General features: G+C 45.5%; 1 protein-coding gene across 1 annotated transcript; it reads left to right on the forward strand.

Moving 5' to 3' along the window:
• The first annotated feature begins 6,427 nt into the window (after positions 1 to 6,427).
• Positions 6,428 to 17,805, forward strand: LOC149915079 (uncharacterized). The gene is made up of 6 exons (XM_090123982.1): positions 6,428 to 7,107; positions 8,201 to 8,295; positions 8,545 to 8,901; positions 9,581 to 9,637; positions 12,562 to 12,709; positions 17,373 to 17,805. Exons 1-2 carry the CDS (start codon positions 6,688 to 6,690, stop codon positions 8,231 to 8,233), a joined length of 453 nt encoding a protein of 150 aa, XP_089980108.1. The 5' UTR covers positions 6,428 to 6,687; the 3' UTR covers positions 8,234 to 8,295; positions 8,545 to 8,901; positions 9,581 to 9,637; positions 12,562 to 12,709; positions 17,373 to 17,805.
• The last annotated feature ends 1,971 nt before the right edge of the window (positions 17,806 to 19,776 follow it).

Raw genomic sequence — 19,776 nt, forward strand, 5'->3', positions numbered from 1 at the left:
ATCTCAAGCAACACGCAACGACAGCAGTCCCAGGAAAGGACAGACAGAAAGCCTAACTAGAAAGACAGTGCACCAAACCCAGATGCTGCTGTGTGTCTGTACCTCTCTTGGGGGCTGTGCCACACTCCATGCTCCTCCCCTGGCTTCCTGCAAGGCTGCGCTTCACTGCAAGCCTGCTTGCATCAGCTTCTGTCAGAAAGGAAACAAGAAAGACATGAAGAGCATCTCTTTGGAGGAGCATTTTAGCACAGCCAACCACAAACTTCTGCTCCTCAAGCATAGTTCTTCAATTGGCCTTTCTGCTGCTACAACGCTGTGCCATTTCTGCAGTCAGCACAGATCTGCAGTGCCCCTTCTTTTCTCCTCCATCCCACACAGCCCTTCATGCAGCCCTATTTAGAGGCAGGTACCCACACCACAGCTCACAAGAGCTTCTTACCTGGGGAGGCTTTCCGTTTCCCCCCAAGCCCAGCACCATTCCATGGACGCGCAGGCTCCGTCCCTACAACAACAGATTGTGTGTTGATTTCACAGACACCAGGAGCAGCACTGTCCTGTTAGCCCACGTCCACCACAAAAACCAAAAGACACTCTTCTACAGCCAGAACAGAAACTGATCTTTAAACTGCAGTGCGCTTGCACAAAGCACTACTGCTCTCATTCCCGCTCAGGTGGCAGCAGAGGAACCCCAGTCTGCCTGACAGCTCTGCATGCTGCAGAGCAAAGCTGCGTCAGCACACAAAACGCTATCAGCTGCAAAAGTCGAGGCACGGATTTTTTGTCCCTACAGGGAATGCACTCAGCTCTGAGCACCACCACTTACACACACACTTCTGTCTCACTGCTGCCATCTGTTGCTGTCGGCCTCTCTAATGCTTCCACCATGGTTACCGGACATCCCTGCAGTGCTGCACCGCTCAGAAGTAATACTTAAAATGCATTCTTCCATACTTCATGACAGAGGACTGCAGAGACTCACTTTTGCGTGGTGCTAAGGATGGTCCGTCCCCATCGCGTCCCTCTGTGCGCTGCAAGGCGCTGTTGGATCTCTGGCAGCCTGCTGGGTGCTGCTCCCTAGCACAGGGAACTGCGCCGCGCTGCTTCTGAGGAGAGAAATAAAGGAAGGGCCATGGAAACAGCCACCCAACGTTTGCAAAGAGATGCAGCATTTCAGATGGTGCCAGAGGTGGGTATCAGAGTGCTGAGACGTTAGTTATCACTAACGGAAACATTTGGGAGCGCATTCACAACATCTGCACGTGCTGCAATTTCTGGGCATATCCAGCTTTCTCATCGTTCAGGTGGAGAAGACGGGCGCTCTCAGACATCACTTCGGGGGGTTAAACCAACACACCTGCAAACACCAGCATTATTCCGAGGGAAACAGTGACTTCAGGTGCCACAGTTCAACCCATGCAAAATTACCGTACACAGCCTTAGCTCTTCACCACTATTTCTTCCCCACCCTTTACTACTGCAGGCAGCTAGAACAAACTTCTCAGCAGAAACCCAGGGCAGCTGGCAAACCATAACCAGGCGCAGCTGGCAGGAGGGCAGTGCCCGCTCTCTGATCCCACCCTGCCCCAGCAGGTTAAGGAGCCTGGCAATGCTGTCCTGTTGCTGCAAGTGCACAACCCAGCCGCTTACTGAGCTAACAAAGGACCAGCAGGGCTCCCCCTGCTCCACCCCTTCCCCTCCAAAACCAGAGAAAGGAGAAACCCAAGCGAAAGAAACCCAGCCATACCTTTCCACGCGCAAAACAGCGATGGCAACTGCGTCCGTCTCCCTGCTGAGACATGCTGGGGAACGTCTCAGGGAAAGCTCAAGTTCCCGGGGTCCTCTCCACAGGGACTGCCCGCACTGTTGGAAAGAGCTGGCTTCACTCTCTCTTCAAGTGCCTCGATCCCCAAAATCTCCTTTTGGAAAGGAAAAAGGAACCCTAAGGAAAGAACCTGCAAGTGAAAAACAGTGTGGAAGAAGCATTTTCCCAGCATTCTTCTGCTGTGCAGTTTAGACTCTCGGGCAGGGCAATGTCTCGAAACCAGCTGGTTACAAGGACTGTCCCCAAAATACACCCAGCTCCTGTACAGCTGCCATGATTTCTGACAGCAAGCGTTCTCCATCTCCTCAATAGTTACGCACCTTGAAGCACATGGCTGGTGTTGCTGTCCTGAAGAAAACTCCCTCTGTCTCACCGCCAGCCGGGACGAGGGCTGATGCAGCGTGCCCACCCCAGCCCAGCTTTCCTGCTGAGACACCTCCCGGCAACCACCCAGCACCAAACCCAGCTCACCTGCTCGGCCTGCTCAGCCTGAGCTGTGCCCAGCTCACGCACACGCCACAGCGGTGCTTCCCACGGGCTCTCGCAGGGTGATCTCTCAAGGAAAGCTCACAGCTCAGTCTCTGCGTGCAGCACACTCACCAGAGCACCAGCTCTGCTCACCGGCTGTGCCACAAACGCTCCCACCTCGGCGATGACTGTGACCTCAGCGAGTGCCCGCATCATTTCTGTGCTTCCATCATAGGCAAAGGGCGTGCTCACCTCCCAGATCCAAATTTTAGGAAACCAACACCACGGTCTCCCAACAGGTTTATTTAAGTAAAAGAACAGAGAAATTAAGATGACCCTCATGCAGCCAGTTCTTGCTCAGGTGCTGCACAATCGGACCAAGGAGATGTTACCCCCAGGCTGCCTCCAGCTTGGAGGATTTGAGCTCCCAAGCAACCAGCAAGCATTTGGACGTGCCCTCCCCCTGCTTTTTACAAGGACAGACGAGTCCTTCTTGGGATGCCAGCTATTCTGCAAAGGCGGAATAGCTCTGTTCTTGGGCCGCAGCTCCATGGCCACGTGCTTCTCAAATACTGGGGCTGCATTACCTCCTGGGCATCCACACGTGCTCCGACTCTCCCGCAGGGTTTCTGGCTTCCAGCTGGGGAGCTTCTCATCTTCTGCAATATCATTCCTGCCTCCTCTGGTACCATCCTGGGAGATGCTGCAGAACTCATGAGCCTGAACTACCTTCCTCCCATCAGCAGCTGCTCTTGCTTTAAAGAAGTGCCAGCACCTACGAATCAGCTTGGAGAAAGTAATTCTGGGGACCCAGAGACACTGCAAGTTTCAATGCAGCTCCCACAAGAACGCTGCTGTTAAATCCATTGAATCATAGAATGGATCAGGTTGGAAAAGACCTGAAAGATCATCGAGTCCAACCGCAACCTGACCATACTCCCCTAACTCTAACAACCCACCACTCAATCATGTCCCTGAGCACCACATCCAGAGCTCTTTAAACACGTTCAGGGACAGCCAGGACACATCCCCAATTAGCCAGGACTGCTGAAGGATGATGGAGAGCGGCTTGGCAGCCACATCTGCCAACCCCCTCAGCACCCCAAGGTTCAATCCATCCGGCCCCATGGCTTTCAAAGCAGGTTTTGTTTCTTTAATTATTGTCTCCCATTCTATCTTTTCTTTTAGAAAGGAATCTAAAAGATGAAAAGTAAGAAAGTACTAAACAAAATGAATCAAAAGAAATGAAAAAAGGAAAGAAAGGGGAAGAGATGAAAAGAGACGGAAAGAAAAGGGGAGAGGGAAAGAAAAGGGGAGAGGGAAAGAAAAGGGGAGAGGGAAAGAAAAGGGGAGAGGGAAAGAAAAGGGGAGAGGGAAAGAAAAGGGGAGAGGGAAAGAAAAGGGGAGAGGGAAAGAAAAGGGGAGAGGGAAAGAAAAGGGGAGAGGGAAAGAAAAGGGGAGAGGGAAAGAAAAGGGGAGAGGGAAAGAAAAGGGGAGAGGGAAAGAAAAGGGGAGAGGGAAAGAAAAGGGGAGAGGGAAAGAAAAGATGGAAAACAGAAAACAAAATGAAAAAAGGAAAAAAAGGAAAGGAAGGGAAGAAAAGAAGAAAAAGGAAAGGAATAAAAACAATCCTTCCATCACCACTGCTACCACAAGCACTAAACCATATCCTGTAACTCCTAATCCAGATGCCTCTTGAACACTGCCAGGGACGGCGACTCCACCAACTCCCTGGGCAGCCATTCCAGGGCCTGGCTGCTCTCTGAGAGAACAAGTTCTTCCTTATGTCTAACCTAAACCTCCTCTGGTACAACTTATGGCCATTTCCTCGGGTCCTGTTTGTTGCCTGGGAGACGAGGCCAAACCCCTCCTCATCACAGCCTCCATTCAGGAAGTTGTAGATTGCAATGAGGTCTCCTCTGAGCCTCCTCTTCTCCAGACTGAACAACCCCAACTCCTTCAGCCGCTCCTCGTAAGGCCTGTGTTCCAGACCCCATACCAGTTTTGTTGCCCTTCTCTGGACACGTTCCAGGGCCTCAATGTCTTTTTTTGTAGTGAGCGGCCCAAAACTGAACACAGTGCTCAATGCGTGGCCTCACCAGGGCTGAGTACAGGGGGATGATTCCCTCCCTGCTCCTGCTGGCCACGCTATTTCTAATGCAAGATGCTGTTGGCCCTCTTGGCCATCTGGGCACACCTCTGTCCCTGGAAAGGTGATGGAACAGCTTGTGCTGGATGCCATCTCCAGACAACTGGAAGAAAAGGAGGTTATCAGGAGTAATCAGCAAGGGTTCACCAGGGGGAGGGCATGCTTGACCAACGTGGTAGCCTTCTACGATGTTGTCACTGGCTGGGTGGATGTAGTGCATGTAGTCTACCTTGCTTTCAGCAAGGCGTTTGATACCGTCTCCCACAACATCCTTATGACAAAGCTGAGGAAGTGTGGACAGATGAGTGGACAGTGAGGTGGGTTGAGAACTGGCTGACTGGCAGAGCGCAGAGGGTCGTCGTTGGCGGTGCAGAGTCCGGTTGGAGACCTGTAACCAGCGGTGTTCCTCAGGGGTCGGTGCTGGGTCCGGTCTTGTTCAACATCTTCATCAATGTCCTCAATGAGGGAATAGTGCTCACCCTCAGCAAGGGTGATCTGTGAGGCCCCGTGTACTGAAAGGCAGCCACACGGTCTCCCATGAGCCTTCTGTTCTCCGGGCTCAACAAGCCCAAACCTCTCAGTCTCTCTCCAAAGGAGACATTCCCGATGCTTTGAAGCCTTTGAAGTCACGTTCCTGATGTCCAAGTTACGTGCCCATCATGTGTTAATGCTGTTGTGCCAATCGGTGGGCTCAACAGCTGCAACAAAGACACCAACGTCATTGGGATAGGCTTATTTTACTGCCTATGACAAAATAAAACCAGCAGTAATATTGGCAGCGTCTATAGCCAAAAGAGAAGCTTAGCAGTAAAGGGAATAAGCAAGGCAGTGGGCCTACTCATTGCCACGTGAACACAGTGGTGAAGAAAGATCCACGACCAATAGCCCCAGTACTTTACCATCAGCCAGATCCGCAGTCACTGGGGAGCCCCGTTTACAGGGAGGATCTGAAGAACCTCTCCCAGCCATGGGGAAGTTGCACAGCAATGCATCCATCCCACGAGTGAGGCATCCAGAGCCGCTGCAAGCAGCTCCAGCCTTTCTAGCACAGAGTAAACCAATGTACGGAGCAGTCCGAGGGAACAGCCGCTGCCCTCTTTCTCCTCTTGGTTTTCGCCCCGAAGCCTGGCCAGGGCTCAAGGGGAACAAAAGGCGTCGTGCTGTCAATCTTGCTGTAGCACGGGCCTCTTTGGCAAGACTGTCTGCCCAGCCCCCCCGCGTCGGGCTTCGTCGGGTAACGAACTCAGCAGCAAAGCTGCCCTCGGCTCCTCGGGGAGAGCCCGCCGTCGTCACGGAAACGCAGCGTGACAGCACGCAGGTCCCAGCAGCCCGGCTGATGTCACCGGCGCCGTGACTTCCTCTGCCTGCCCTGGAGCCGCAGCCCGAGAGCTTTCCGGCCCCCGGCCTCCCTCTCCCTGGTCAGCGCCAGCGCCGCCAGCTTTCTTCTCGGACAGACGTGAATACAGAAAACGGCAGTCGAGTCCTCCGCCTGCGGGGCAGCGGCTCAGCACGGCGCTGCTGACCGTTCGAGCCGAGCCGAGCCGGAACCGAAGGCGGCCGCCCGACTCTGCCGGGCTCGAACGCGTCTCGATCGGCGGGGTCGGTCCCTCTCTTTCGGGGCTGCCCGGCTCGGCCAGGAGCCGCTCCCGGACACCGGGCGTCCCGCCGCTCGCAGTCAGCCGCCGGTTCTCAGCCGGCGGCGCCCCGCCGCGACGCCGACTCCGGAGGACGGCTCCGTTCTGACGCGGGACGGACGGGGCCCCGAGGCGCGGGGCGGGCGGCGGCGGGGACGCGGGGCGGCGGAGCGCCGCTTTCCCGGCACGGAATCCCGCGGCCGCCATTGGCGGAGAGCCCGCGCTCGGCCCCGCCTCTCCCGCTCTCCTATTGGTCGGCCCGCGGAACGGGGCGGGCGCTCCCGGCGGGGTCGTTTGCGCCCGCGGTCGCGCCGTCATTGCGTCATCACCGCGCGCGTCCCGCGTGGTCCCGGCCCGGCTGCCCGCGGCGCTGCCCCGCTCCGCGCGCCCGCTCCGCTTCCGGGGCCCCGGGGCCCGCGCCCCCGGATCCTTTTCCTCCGCGCGGCCTTCCAGCCGCTCTGCCCCCGGCCTGCAGAGATGCCTCGGGTCGTCGTGACCGAAGTGCGGGACCGGCGCGTGGCGGTGTTGAACGTCCTTCCGTTGGCATCAGCCGTCGGTCAGCCCGTCCAGAGCCCTGTGCGGGGCCTTCGTTTCCTCAGGCGGATAACGGGAGGATGCCGGAGCCGAGGGGCGGTGGGAGGGAGGCGGGGACGGGAGCATCCTGCCGTGCCGCCAGCAGCCCGGGGGCCGCGTGCTGTGGGTGCCGGCACGAAGCTCCGCCGTCTGTCAGCACGGGAGCTGCGGTTCTGGTGCAGCAGCAGGAGCTCAGCGCAGCCCTGCAGAGAGCGGTCCGGCGGCACGGGAAGAAGATGACGGCCTGGAGCGCGAGTGCCTCAGCAGTGTCTGCAGCCTGCGAGGAGCCGAGCCGGGCTGGGGAGAGGAAGGTGTGGGAGTCCCGGGGAGGGACGCGCGATGGCAGCGTTATTGGCAGGATCAGCTGCTTCCTCCACCGCTCCCGACGCCGAGCACTGGTTTCCTTTGAGAAGCAGCCCACTGTCACATCTGTGGGGTTCCGCAGGACACACAGGCATGGGGTAAGTTTAGGTTGGATATCAGGACAAACTTCTGTGCAGAACTTCTACAGCCGTGGGTGGGATCCCCCTGAGCTCCCCTTCTCCAGGCTGAGCAGCCCCCTCTCTCTCAGCCTCTTGTCATGGCAGAGGTGTTCCAGTCCCTTCACCATCTTGGTAGCCCTGCGTTGGACTCTTTCCAGCATGTCCAGCTGTCTCCTGTACTGGGAGCCCAGAGCTGGACGCTGTTCTCCAGCTGCAGCCTCCCCAGTGCCGAGCAGAGCAAAAGGAATGGTGCAGAATACTGGTCCTTACCTGCTACAAGAGAAGTCAGGACTAGGGCTATGATGGGAGCGCATTGCTTTATGATTGACGTGGAGAACTGCTAGGAAGAAGGCCTGGTGGGCCTGAACACAGATGCCGGGTGGTCCAGCTTTTGTTTCACTGGAAACCAGGTACTCCGTGGGCAGCAGTATGGAGATATGTTCTCCATGCAGTTGTGCCCCCGTGGCTTCTTTCTGATATGCTTGGGAAGTCCCACTAGAACAGGCTGCCGTGTGAGACAGAAGTGAGAGAGAAGCATCAGTTGTGTGGGTGGAGTTTTACTATCTCTGTGTTCACATCTTTTATGTTTGTCTTCTTTTTTTTTTTCCAGTTCAACTCTGCGTGCGTCGGTCTGCCTTTGCTAAATCCTTTTCTTGTGGCCTTAGGCAACAATCGAGGGGGTCTCAAGTTTCAGCACTGAGCAAGAAGCGCAGGCTCTCAGGAAGGCCATGAAGGGCTTTGCTAAGTTGATCTCCCTCCATGGTCAACTTTTATTTTTTCCCCAGCACTGCGAATGGCTGCTCTGGTGGTTTGATAGAGGGAAGCATAGCTGCTTGCACTGCTCTGCTGCACAACTGCCCTAAAAATTGTTGGAAAGTGGAAACAGAACTGCCCTTCGTGTCCCAAAATGCAGCTGCTCTGGTGGCGTGGGTCCTGGCAGCTTTGTGTGCATCGATGTAGTCCTGGAGCTGTTGAGAGCCGGCTGTGTGAGGGACTGGAGGTGGCACAAGACCAGAGGGCACTTCTGATCCTTGTGCAAGCATCCTGACTAGCTTCCATTTGTTTCTTGCAGGCACGGATGAAGATGCCATCACTGACGTCTTGACCAAACTAAATGTTTCCCAGCGTCAGCAAGTTCTGATCACCGCTAAGAGCACTACTGGCAGGGTGGGTGGTCTGCAGAGATGCATGAACGTGGTTGTGTCACTTGGGCGCAAAGTGAAAAACGACCCAATCTCTACAAGAGAAAGGTCGGCAGAGACTTCACCTGACCAAGGTTGTTTTGTTCTTGTTCAGTTCAGAGCAGTTGTTGATGCAAGGAGGGTTGGAGCCTGAAGAGGAGTGCTGAACAGCTCAGTTCCTCTGTCCTCAAAGGCCGTCCCTTCTGCCAACTCCTTTCTCCTCTTTGCCTTCTAGGATTTGATTGATGACTTGAAGTTGGAGCTGAGTGGGAATTTTGAGAGGGTGATCATTGGGGTGATGACTCCCACCACCATGTATGACGTGCACAAACTAAGGAGGGCTGTGAAGGTTTGGAAATCTTCCTTTTGTATTGCTTAAGTTCTGGCCAAGGACTTACTGCTTTGTTATGCATGTCTTCTCTCTCTTAAAGAAACCTGGTTGCACGTCACAAGCAGGTGCTGGTATCTTAAGTCTTGCCTTGGTGATTCCCTAGGGAGCAGGAGCAGATGAAGGTTGCCCAATGGAAATTCTGGCTTCTCGCACCAATGGAGAGATTTGTCGCATTAATGAGAACTACAAGCTTCGTAAGGAGTACGAAAGGCTCTCTTGTCAGTTTCCTTCTGTCTGCGCTTCTTAATTGGAGGCTGTAGCACTAATGATGATGGCTGGAGTGCTGCAGTGCTGCTGGGAGCCCTGGGCACAGTTCTGTACTTAGCTAGGTTACAGCTGGCAAATGTTGTGGGCAGCACCCAGGTGGTGGCCCTGCTCCTAACGGGTGCTGTGTGTGTGTTCTTGCTGGAATATGGCTGCTCCCTTGAGGATGGCATCGTATCTGACACATCTCCCATGTTTCGAAGGGTCCTCGTGTCCCTCGCAACGGTGAGCCAAGCTGAGGGGAGAAGGGGGTGAATGTTCAGAGCTGTGGGCACAGCTCTGCACTCAGTGGTGAGGAGCTCCAGGCTGGCTTTTTCTCACCCTGTGTGTCCCATGACCTGCTCCTCAAACCCAGCCTCTCCGGGGAGGGAACTCTGACTCTGGGTGTGCATGAGTGCTGTGGGCTCTTCTTTAAATGTCCCAGTAAAGTGGGTTGCTGCTCGTTTCAGAAGGAAGCCCAAAGTACATCTGAGCTGCATTTCATTTGTAAGCTAGTGTTCCCTTTGAAGGACTCCATTATCCATCCCCAGCAGCTTTTCATGAACGGGGAATTCTCAGGAGTTGCTTCCAGTAGATGCTCTGGTGAACTGAGTCTTCTATCCTCGTGTCTTTGCAGGGAAACAGAGATGAAGGAATGTATGTGGATGATGCCCATGCTCAGCAAGATGCTCAGGTGCGTAGTAACGTGCTTCCCAATCTATTCTTGAGCAGGTGATGCATGGTGAAGAGAAGCCAGCCTGTGAAATGGAAATAATGCTTTTAGCCTTGTTTGCAAGTCTCTAATGAGAGGTCTCTCGACAGGCTGGCTACTTGGCAGGGGCAATGAGATTTTGGCTGTGGGTTGCCGTGCCTGGTAGGTGCTTGTTGGAAAATATCCGTGATCTAGACAAGTACGCGCCAGCAGTGCTCTAGCTGCAAGGGATTTAAGATCTCCTGTACGCCCAGTCTTCTCCATGAGCCTTACTTTGTCACCCCTAATGTCTTGAAGTGCCTGTACGAAGCGGGGGAGAAGAAGTGGGGAACAGATGAGGTGCAGTTTATGTCCATCCTCTGTACACGGAACAGGTATCACCTAGTGAGAGGTAGGACCCCTGCACAGTGTCCTGGGTTTTTCTTTCCTTCCTTGTTTGTGTGTGATGCTTTTGTAGGAGCTCTGTAGCTGTCCAGTAGATGTGAACTCTTCTGAGGCAGCAGGTGTCCTAGAGAGAGCCGCACTGCATCCATTCCATTCTGGCTGTTTTATTCCCTCCTGAGACTGAAAGGGACTTGAGAAACCTAAGTCCAACTGGCTGCAGCTCCAGCATGGAAAGCAGAGATCATGAAGTGTGACTGCCATTGGGGCAGGGGGGAGAGGAGCTAAGAAACTTGATTGGCAGCACAAAGCAGCAGGTCTTGAAAATGGTACTAGCTGTGGTAGGCCAATTCGCAAGACTGTTAGCAGTGAAAATGAATTATTTCTGTGGGGCGATCCTGATTTAGCTGAGAGTGCTGCAGGGATGAAAGAATGTTCATGCAGTATACGAGGAGCTTGTTGCAAAGCGGTCCTTTGAATCTCTGTGACTTTCTGCCATAGTTTTTGATGGTACAGAGGCATTGCTAACAAGGACATAACAGCATTAAATCTGAGATGGTAGGCAGTTATTCAATAGATTGTTTAGTTCTTGTTCAGCCTGTGCTTTTTGTTGTTGTCTGTCTGCTATTCAGCTCAGAATACAGAACTATTGTATTTCTCATAAATGCTTAGCACTCAAATATGGAAGTGCTTCACAGGCATTAATTTTTGTACCTAACAAGTTTTACTATGAAGCCACGAGTGTCTTCATCATTATTTAGCACAATAATTGCAGCAGTACAAACAACCAACCTTATAAAAAATATTACATGCATTATTTTTTTTTAGCTCATCAAGGAAAGGGTTCTGTGAATCTTTACCTACACCTAGATCTACTGTGCAGTATACAAGATGGATACTCATCTGAAATATCTAGTGCTGTATCTATATGCAAAGTGTCAACCTAAATTTTTGGCTTTACAAAATTTTGATGACTATATTTTGCAGTAGATATATTTACAGCCTAGTTGTTTCTTCATTTCTTTTTATTTCCAGTACTTGAATGTATTATAGGATTCTATATGGGTTTATTTGTGTGGCAAAGATCACCTTTCTTTGTTTACTGCTCCAAGATACTCGTTTTATTGAAAATTACTCATGAAGACTTATGATGTTTCTCTGAAAATGCTGAAAATAACTAAACGGCAATCTTTAACATTTACCATTAGAAAACAAATGGTTTGTGCATGAGATGAAAAGACAATAAAATCTGTTATGTTAACAGATAGATATCATTTACTTTTAAGCAGAGTACTATGAAATCTTTTACCAAGAGGTACAAAATTACAAAAGAAGCACTGAATTTACTTCAGTCATTTTTAAATTTTACTTGAGTGTCTGTCACGGAGTTATCTAGATCAACGTGTGCCCTCGACAGGGGGCAGCAAGCCCATAGGCCCCCTGGCCCAAAAACAGGACGGAAAAGGGGGAAGGGAAGGGAGATGGGAGCTGGGCCCAGAAACCAGAACAGCAGCAACAATCTAAGGAGGAAAACTTAATTTTACTAAACATGATATCGGAATGCAAGATAACACAATATAATATAATATAATTGAAATTGAGGCTAATAAATCAAATAAGAGAGAGAGAGTGTCCGAAACTAAAAGGCCTACTTTGAACTGAAGGCACACGGTTGGGGAGCAGACCCACACACTGCTAGGCAGTGAGCAAGAGAGCCAGAGAGCAAGATCCCATGACTCCCTCCCATGGCTTATCTTCCTCTCTGAACATGAAGTCCCCTGGGATGTGTAGTTCTTCCTTTCTTCTGAGAACCAGGCATCCAGAAAGTTGTCAGTCCACGGAACTGGAGTATTAACTCTTTAATTACCCGTGCTTTACATGATGTTTGGTGTGGAATACCGATAACAAAATTATAAAACCATGACAGAGTACTGTGTTTTGTACTTTTTTGACTTCCAAAGTCAAAAAAGAGCTGATTTTGCTGTGGGAGGTAACTATGGTTAGGAGAGAAACTGTGTGCTCATTTTCCAGAAGGTAGTACATAAAAAATAAAGAAAGATCTTTGTATTCCTGGAAATTTGAGAAATTGGAGGGTCTGCTGTAGGAAATAGGATATATCAGTGTTTCTGTTTACAAGACAGTGACTGCTGTTTGTAATGTGTTAGAGGATGGGTATCTTGTCACAGAACAACCCTTTTGGACATCTTTATAAATGTTTTAGTAACTGAGCAATGGATCAGTGATGCAAAATACTTTCTTATCTAGCAGCAGCTCTTACCTGAATTTACTGTATCTATTGTGGAGAAAGCACGAGGTTCCAGTGCTACAGTGTTTGTGTTGTGAGCACTACAAAACTTTTTAAAACCACTGTTCATTTGCTCAGTATCAAAGAAAACATTTTAACCAAACTTAAGTGCTAACTAGTCACTCCGAGGTCTTCACTACCTAAAATTTTCCTTCATAACAGAATCTTTACAGTGTATGAGATAGAAATAATAAAATAATTTTCTTATTCTTTCCCTTAGGCATTTCCTGGAAACACAAACTCTGATAGTGTGGTCCGACATGATTTGCAACACCCAGTCATTGCTCGCTATGTACGTATAGTTCCTTTAGATTGGAATGGAGAAGGCCAAATTGGGTTAAGAATTGAGGTCTACGGCTGCTCCTACTGTAAGTTTTTCCATTATATTCCTTTAAAAAAAAAAAAAAAAATCTAAATAGAAACTGTCTTTGAATTTCAGATTAAATCTGAATCTCAAGTGCTTTTTGCTAAAATGCATGAAGATATTCCAGGATTACTAATTGTAATAACTGGAGCTTAATTTAATATTTACTGTATCCTTTATTCTGAGTTTCTAGTTAGCTCTTCTATAGGAAATACAGCATTAGAATTAGTAAGAGTGCTTTGAAATCACTACTTTTGATCTTCAAAATTGTTTTTGCAGAAGACTTGAATAGACCAGTTGAGGAAAAGATAGCATTCAGATACATTTCATGCTGGGTCTTGAGAGGGAAACAAGACATAATTCATTGCCTGATGACAAAGATAAAAATAAAACAAGTAAAAATTCAATTGAAGAAGCTCATCTTGTCTAAATATGACATGTTTTTCGGAGATTTTTCCTTTAATATTTGAGTATAACTTTAGAATCTCTTCTAAAAAAAAAAAAACGAGATGAGCAATGGTGCAAGTGGTTAAGAGCACAACAGATCAAGTTTTAAGAAAAGCAAGTGTAGTTTCTAAATACCATTCCTTGAATTTGATCCTGTGGGTGCTTACGTGAAGTCCACATGCCTGCAAACTGTAAATGTCTGATGTCCTATTTCTATGCAAATTTAGTACAGTATTCTTGTAGGTGTTTTAGGGGAAATAAATACTTGAGATTTATCTTAAAAAAAAAAAAAAAAAAAAAAAGTTAGAACAAGTTAAGAAGCACCTATCTTGAAGACTCTTCCATTGACATCAAGTGATTTAAGACCTATTGAAACACTTTGTCATGGTAACTAGCAATTATGTTAATTAACTAGCAAAAATATCTTGTGATTTCTGTTGCTTTTACTTGGCTATGTGCTTTCACTCTACTAAAATATTTTATATGCTGTTTTAAGTGTAGCCAACACTATAACATGGGCAGCTAACTGGGTAACGGGAAGAAGTTGTCCCCCTCAGTTCTGTTTTTGTGAAGTCACACCTGAAATACTGTGCCCAGGTCTTAGGCCCTGAAGACAATAAAGATGTGGAGCTGTTGGAATCAGTCCAGAGGGCAGCCACAAAGATGATCAGAGGGCTGGAGCACCTCTCCCGTGAGGTTCAGGAAGTTGGGCTTGTTTATACTGGAGAGGAGGATTGTTTTTCTGGGGAGACCTCATTGTGACCTTCCAATACTTCAGAGGAGTTTATGAACTGGCAGAAAACCAACTTTTTTCATGGTCTATTAGTGAGAACGGGCAAGAATGGTTTTAAATTAAAAGAAAGGAGATTTAGGTTAGATGATAGGAGGAAATTTTTTATTCACTGTGGTAAAGGACTGGAAAAGGTTGCCCAGAGAAGATGCAGATGCTTTTTCCCTAGAGGCATTCAGTGCCAGTCTGGATCAGGCCCTGGGCAACCTGATCTAGTGGTTGATAACTATGTTCATGTGAGGGCATTGGAACTACATGATATTTAAAATCCCTTCCAACATAAGTCATTCTATGATTTTAAAATGAAAGCTACAACTCCCGTTGACTACAGTATATTTTTTTTAATGTTAAATATTTTGTTTGCTTCTCTTCCCACACAGTTAAAATCTTTTCTAAATTTGACATCAGCACTTATTCACAGAGAGAAATGTAAAGAACATTTTCAATCTTACTGTACAGGGAGCCTTTAATTTATTTATTTATTTATTTATTTATTTATTTATTTATTTATTTATTTATTTTTGTGACTTCGAAGAGATCTATTAGAAAGTAACATCACAGATCTCATCTGCAGTTTCAAACATAGAAAAATCTCAAAGCAAGAAGGCAAGCAAATAATTAAATGAATAAGAGCACCTTGAAAGGAAATATTTTGTAATTTTACAAAATTCTCTAGGGAATAGATGTCATCTCTAATTCTCTTTTAAAGTTGAACCTTTTTTTTAATTCACATTGCTGTGTAAGGAAGAATGTGGTTTCCATTTCTGACACACAAAAAATAATGTGTATTTTATCAGCATACTCAAGAAAAATAAGAACAAATCAATATGGCAATTAATGACCACGTATTTCAATATGTGGTTTAATGAGAGTTCTTAATACTCTGAGACTAATAACCAGATTGCTGTATTGTGCAATGAAATATTTTTTTAAGCACTAAGTTTATGACTTTCCAATTAAACCTTTACTATGAGAAAATGTGCAAGTTCTACATCTGAAATATGTTCTCAAATATTCTCTAAATAAAAGACTGCATTCAATATAAACCTACAAACTAGAAGAAGAATATATGATTGTAAGGTATTAAGCAACCTTTTGCTTTAGGTAATGTTTCAAAAATTTTCACAAATTGGATTAGATGCCCATGTTTTAATCAGGCTAAAAAAATTGCTACTTATCTATACAGTCAGTTTCTTCACTGACAGCAGGATTAATCTGCAAATCTCACTGGTTAATGACAATGCTTCAATATACAATACTAATTATAGGGCTAAAAACTTTGCTCCTGCTGAATTCCGTATCTATGGAACAATGTAACTTTACATAAGTTGCTCCAAATAATGCATTTGAAAACAAGTTTGGAACTCTCAAACATTATTCTGTTTTTCCAAGAAGTCATAAGACAGTGAACTTTTCTTCTCAACTGCGCTGCTGCTGTCTACTGGTTTCAGCATACTGACTCAAGGACAGCCTGATTCCTGCTTCTAAAATCTACACAGTATTTTAGGAGAGGTTTTTTTTGTTTCTTTGTTTTGTTTGTTTGGGAGGAGAAAGGAAAAAAAAAGTTCCTATAGACATATAAATGTAAAACATTATTATTAATGTCATTAACAAAATACTGAAATAACTTATAATACTAGCAGTTCAATGCTTCTCTTCGAGGAAAACAAAAGGTTAGGTTTCTTACTTCAGTTGTCTGTGAAGACAAATTTTATCAGTATTTTTTTAGTTGATTCATTATTTCCTTGATAGATGTGTTTTATTTTTCTCCAGAAATATGCAGTCTTTCAAGCAGACAACTTTTCATCCAGTGACAGAAATAATTTTGTTAGCCAACTATGCTTTTCCTCACATTTAGTTTCAGACTCCAAATTCATCTTGTAACGTGCTTACAGTGCATTAGATATCAATTTAATTAAAAAAAAAAAAAAAAGGAAACAAAACAAAAACCTAAAACCTTTTGCTTGTAAATATTTTTGGCTAAAAAACAAAAAAACAAAAACAAAAACAAAACCTACAACTTAAAAATATTTTCTTTTTTTTGTTGTTGTTTAAAAAAGTGTTGGATTAAAAAAAAAAAAAGTTGGTTTCTGTCTCCATATACATATACATATGCTATTTTCATTTTTTTAAGAATGAGACAGAATTTTTCACAACTTTTTTTGGATGCACGGCCCAGAAGTAATAGCTACAGAATTTCGTTTCAATGAACAGGCATACTTCTAGTGAGTTTTGAATCTTCTCTTTTAAAAACAGTTCAGTAAAAGACTGCAAACATATAGATCTTTAAAATTTTATAGATTTGTTTAATAAAACCCTTTAAAAGCCACTTAACCTGTGACCAGTAACTAGTGCCCTAGCTATTATTTCTATGAGTATTTCCTCCTCTCTATTCACAACTAATAATTTAAATTCTTTAAAAATAATTCTTTAAAATGTTGGTCTTTTTAAAGAAAAGAGTCTTCCCCACTTATATTCTACGGAAGCGTCCACTGTTATTGGCACAACATATTAGTATAATTCATTTCATGTTCTGAATTAAATAAAAAATAAAATTTATCATAAATTCTTCAATTACATCTTCCTTATTTTTGCCTGCTTCTATTGTGTGCCTATTTTCTTGTGTGACTGCTTGTAACTTTCTAAAAATCCTAACTAGTTTTTGTTATCATGGTGGAAAGTAACTTAAATCTTTCAGACCTTCTCAAAAACACACAAACAAAAACATTCCATTGTGCAGTTAGTGCAGCAGAATCTTAAAAAATTCCATTATAGCATTTTGTACATGATTAATATTACATATAAATGATTAATAAATTATATATATTTCAGTTCAAATTTAGGTAGTCAACATTATCCGCTATTATGTTAAAAAAGTTGCCTTTGTTTTTGGCAACATATGTCAGACATGTATTTTAAAAAATGCTTACTTTGAAGTAATTCTTGAAATATTATTTTTCATCCAGATTCAGTGAAGCACCTAAAGAAATGTCTACAACCATGCCTAAATGTCTGGGAATTTAGGGGATACCAAAATGATCTGCTGAGTCAATTTTTACGAGTTCTGAGTCCTCAACTGCTATCAAGAGACTGCTTATGTACAGCATCAATGTAGGCTTCTTTTCACATTCTATAATTTCCAGGAACATTTTTGCAGTGATAGAAAAGTTATCTGAGTGTCAGAGAAAAGCAAGCTTCATGATGTTTATTCTTTACTGAAAGTATGTACAAACAGAACCAATGTTTCATTCTATTTCATTGTCCAGTCACAAAATCCACAACACATCTTCTATTCATTAACTAAACAACAGTCAGTTGAGATCAAGGCTGGCAGTTATGTTTATTAAGTGCCTGTCCATACATCCTTTCACCATTAAGCAAAGTGAGTTTTCTGATATACGCACCAACACATTATGTTTCTGTCCTTCAGGATTTTTCCAGCTAGACCAGGCATGTCCAACCCATGGACTGTGGACAACATGCAATCTGGCGCAGCCTGTCAAGAGGCCCAGCCTCTGCCCCTCACCACCATGGTGATTAGTCTTCTTAACCTACCTGCCTGGTCTGGCCCTAGGTGCTCACCTAGAAACAACCACACATAGATCTGCCACTAACATCATGGTGACTGAAACCAGGAGCTCAGTGTACAGGTAAGTCAGGTTATGGCAAATAATTTTATACTATTTGATACTTTAGCCAAAAACAGTACTGCAAACAGTGAAAAACATGCAGCCATGCTTTCTGTTTTGATAAAGGAATTTGAGACTATATTTCAAGACTGATGAAAAGAATCTTCTCTTCTCTTCTCTTCTCTTCTCTTCTCTTCTCTTCTCTTCTCTTCTCTTCTCTTCTCTTCTCTTCTCTTCTCTTCTCTTCTCTTCTCTTCTCTTCTCTTCTCTTCTCTTCTCTTCTCTTCTCTTCTTTCTTTTGTGTACTCATGACCCTATTTTCAGTTCCCATAAATAAATTACCTGCAAATTTTTAAATGTAATGTGTAGAGTTACAATCACATATTTAACTCAAACATTGATCCTGTCTCTTCATCAGACTTCTGTGAGACCTCTCTTAGCAGAGACAAACATTCCTTGCTTCACCACCCCATCTTATTCATGTCATTGCTCTCTGATTGTACATAAATTTGTGAACAACAGTTATCAAGGATGAAGCACAGAATGAATGAAATTTCATCAAAACTCTCCCACTAACACCTTGAGAACTCACTAGGAATTGCAACCACTACTATAAAAACAGAGTTGTGCATTGATTTCACAGAAATGAAATCAAATATCTTACTAGTTTTATGGTTCCCCACCCCCCCGCCCCCTTTTTAAAAATTAAAAATTGAAATGTTTTGTTACTTACATACATAAACTATATTATATATTTTACAAGAGATGCTCCAAAAATAATGCCTCCTGCTTTATTGTGTTGGCCCATGGTGACAGAGACAGATGTTGAAAGTGTGGTAGTAGAGGCTGAAACTTCCTGACCATATTCCATCACATTTTGTGTGTGACAGATGGAAGCAGGATGGTGGTCTGACAAAATAACCTCTGACACAGAAGTGCATAAGAAGCAAAGGTGGATAATTCAATTCCTCCAGGTGGAAAATTGGCTCTCATTGACATTCACTGGTGATGACTCAACACTGATGAACACCAACAGTGGATGTGAATACGAGTTGGTAGGTGGTAGATTTCAGCAATTGTGACAGCTAGTCTCCTCCTCTGGTGCAGGTTTTTACAAGAATGGCCTGTGGTTTCTTGTTCATCCCTGGTGAAAATACACAGCTAGTGGTGGTGATTTTCTTGAAAAAATAGTATTATGAGGCTGAGAATTTGCTCTATCAAATAGTGTTATTATGCTCTTTGTATCTGTTGTAGTTTCCATGGAGACATTACTTGCAGTAACCTACGTACATGTAGCCCACAAAAATTCCTCTTTTCTCAGAACATACCAGGCAAACCAAAAGTATGGAAACCCATGCACCAATCACTAATTCATAGGTCACTCTGAAAGTAATGCTTGCTATTTAGTTACATGCAAACTATAATAGAGGTTTATCTAGACATGAACCAGCAGTATGCCCAGGTAGCCAAGAAGGCCAATGGCATACTAGCTTGTACCAGAAATAGTGCTGCCAGCAGGAGCAGGGAAATGATCATCCCTCTGTACTAAGTTATAGAGAGGCTGCATCACAAGTACTGTGTTCAGTTTTTAGCCCCTGACTAGAAGAAAGACATTGAAAGCCTGGAGTTTGTCCAGAGAAGGGCAATTAAACTGGTGAGGGGTCTGGAGCACAAGTCTTATGAGGAGCAGCTGACGGAACTGGGATTGTTTAGTCTGCAAAAGAGGAGGCTCAGGCATGACCTTATTGCTCTCTACAACTACCTGAAAGAAAGTTGTGGCAAGGTGAGCGTCAGCCTCTTCTCCTTTGTAACTAGCAATAGGACTAGAGGGAATGGCTACAAGCTGTGGCAGAGGAGTTCAGGTTGGATGTTAGGAAAAGCTTTTTTTCCAAAAGATTGGTCAAGCACTGGGATGGACTGCCCTGGGAGTGGCAAGTTAGATCAGAAAAAGGTAATACTTTCTTTCTTTACTTGAAACAGTCGTAGGCTCCACAAAATTCTTCCTGTGGAAGTAAAAGAGATTAAGAAGACTGAGGGGATAGATTCTGTAGTGCAAGTTTCCTCATGTCTCTCTATGACATTGTTACTCGACATTCTACTGGAGTAAAAGGCACCTACAGAGCATTTTTATTTCATGTTATTTTTGAACACAATTGATGTAATAGCAGCTTAGTATCACCAAAATAGACATGTCACATCATTGGA

The sequence above is a fragment of the Phasianus colchicus genome, chromosome 24, assembly GCF_987193195.1.
Source record: "Phasianus colchicus chromosome 24, bPhaCol1.hap1.1, whole genome shotgun sequence".
Taxonomy (NCBI): Eukaryota; Metazoa; Chordata; class Aves; order Galliformes; family Phasianidae; genus Phasianus; species Phasianus colchicus.

What these genes read in the sequence shown, in the direction of transcription:
- LOC149915079 (XM_090123982.1), top strand. Translation starts at nt 6,688, where the DNA reads ATGCCGGAGCCGAGGGGCGGTGGGAGGGAGGCGGGGACGGGAGCATCC. An exon ending in GCAGGACACACAGGCATGGG is followed by an intron (nt 7,108 to 8,200) that starts GTAAGTTTAGGT and finishes TGTTTCTTGCAG; the next exon opens with GCACGGATGAAGATGCCATC.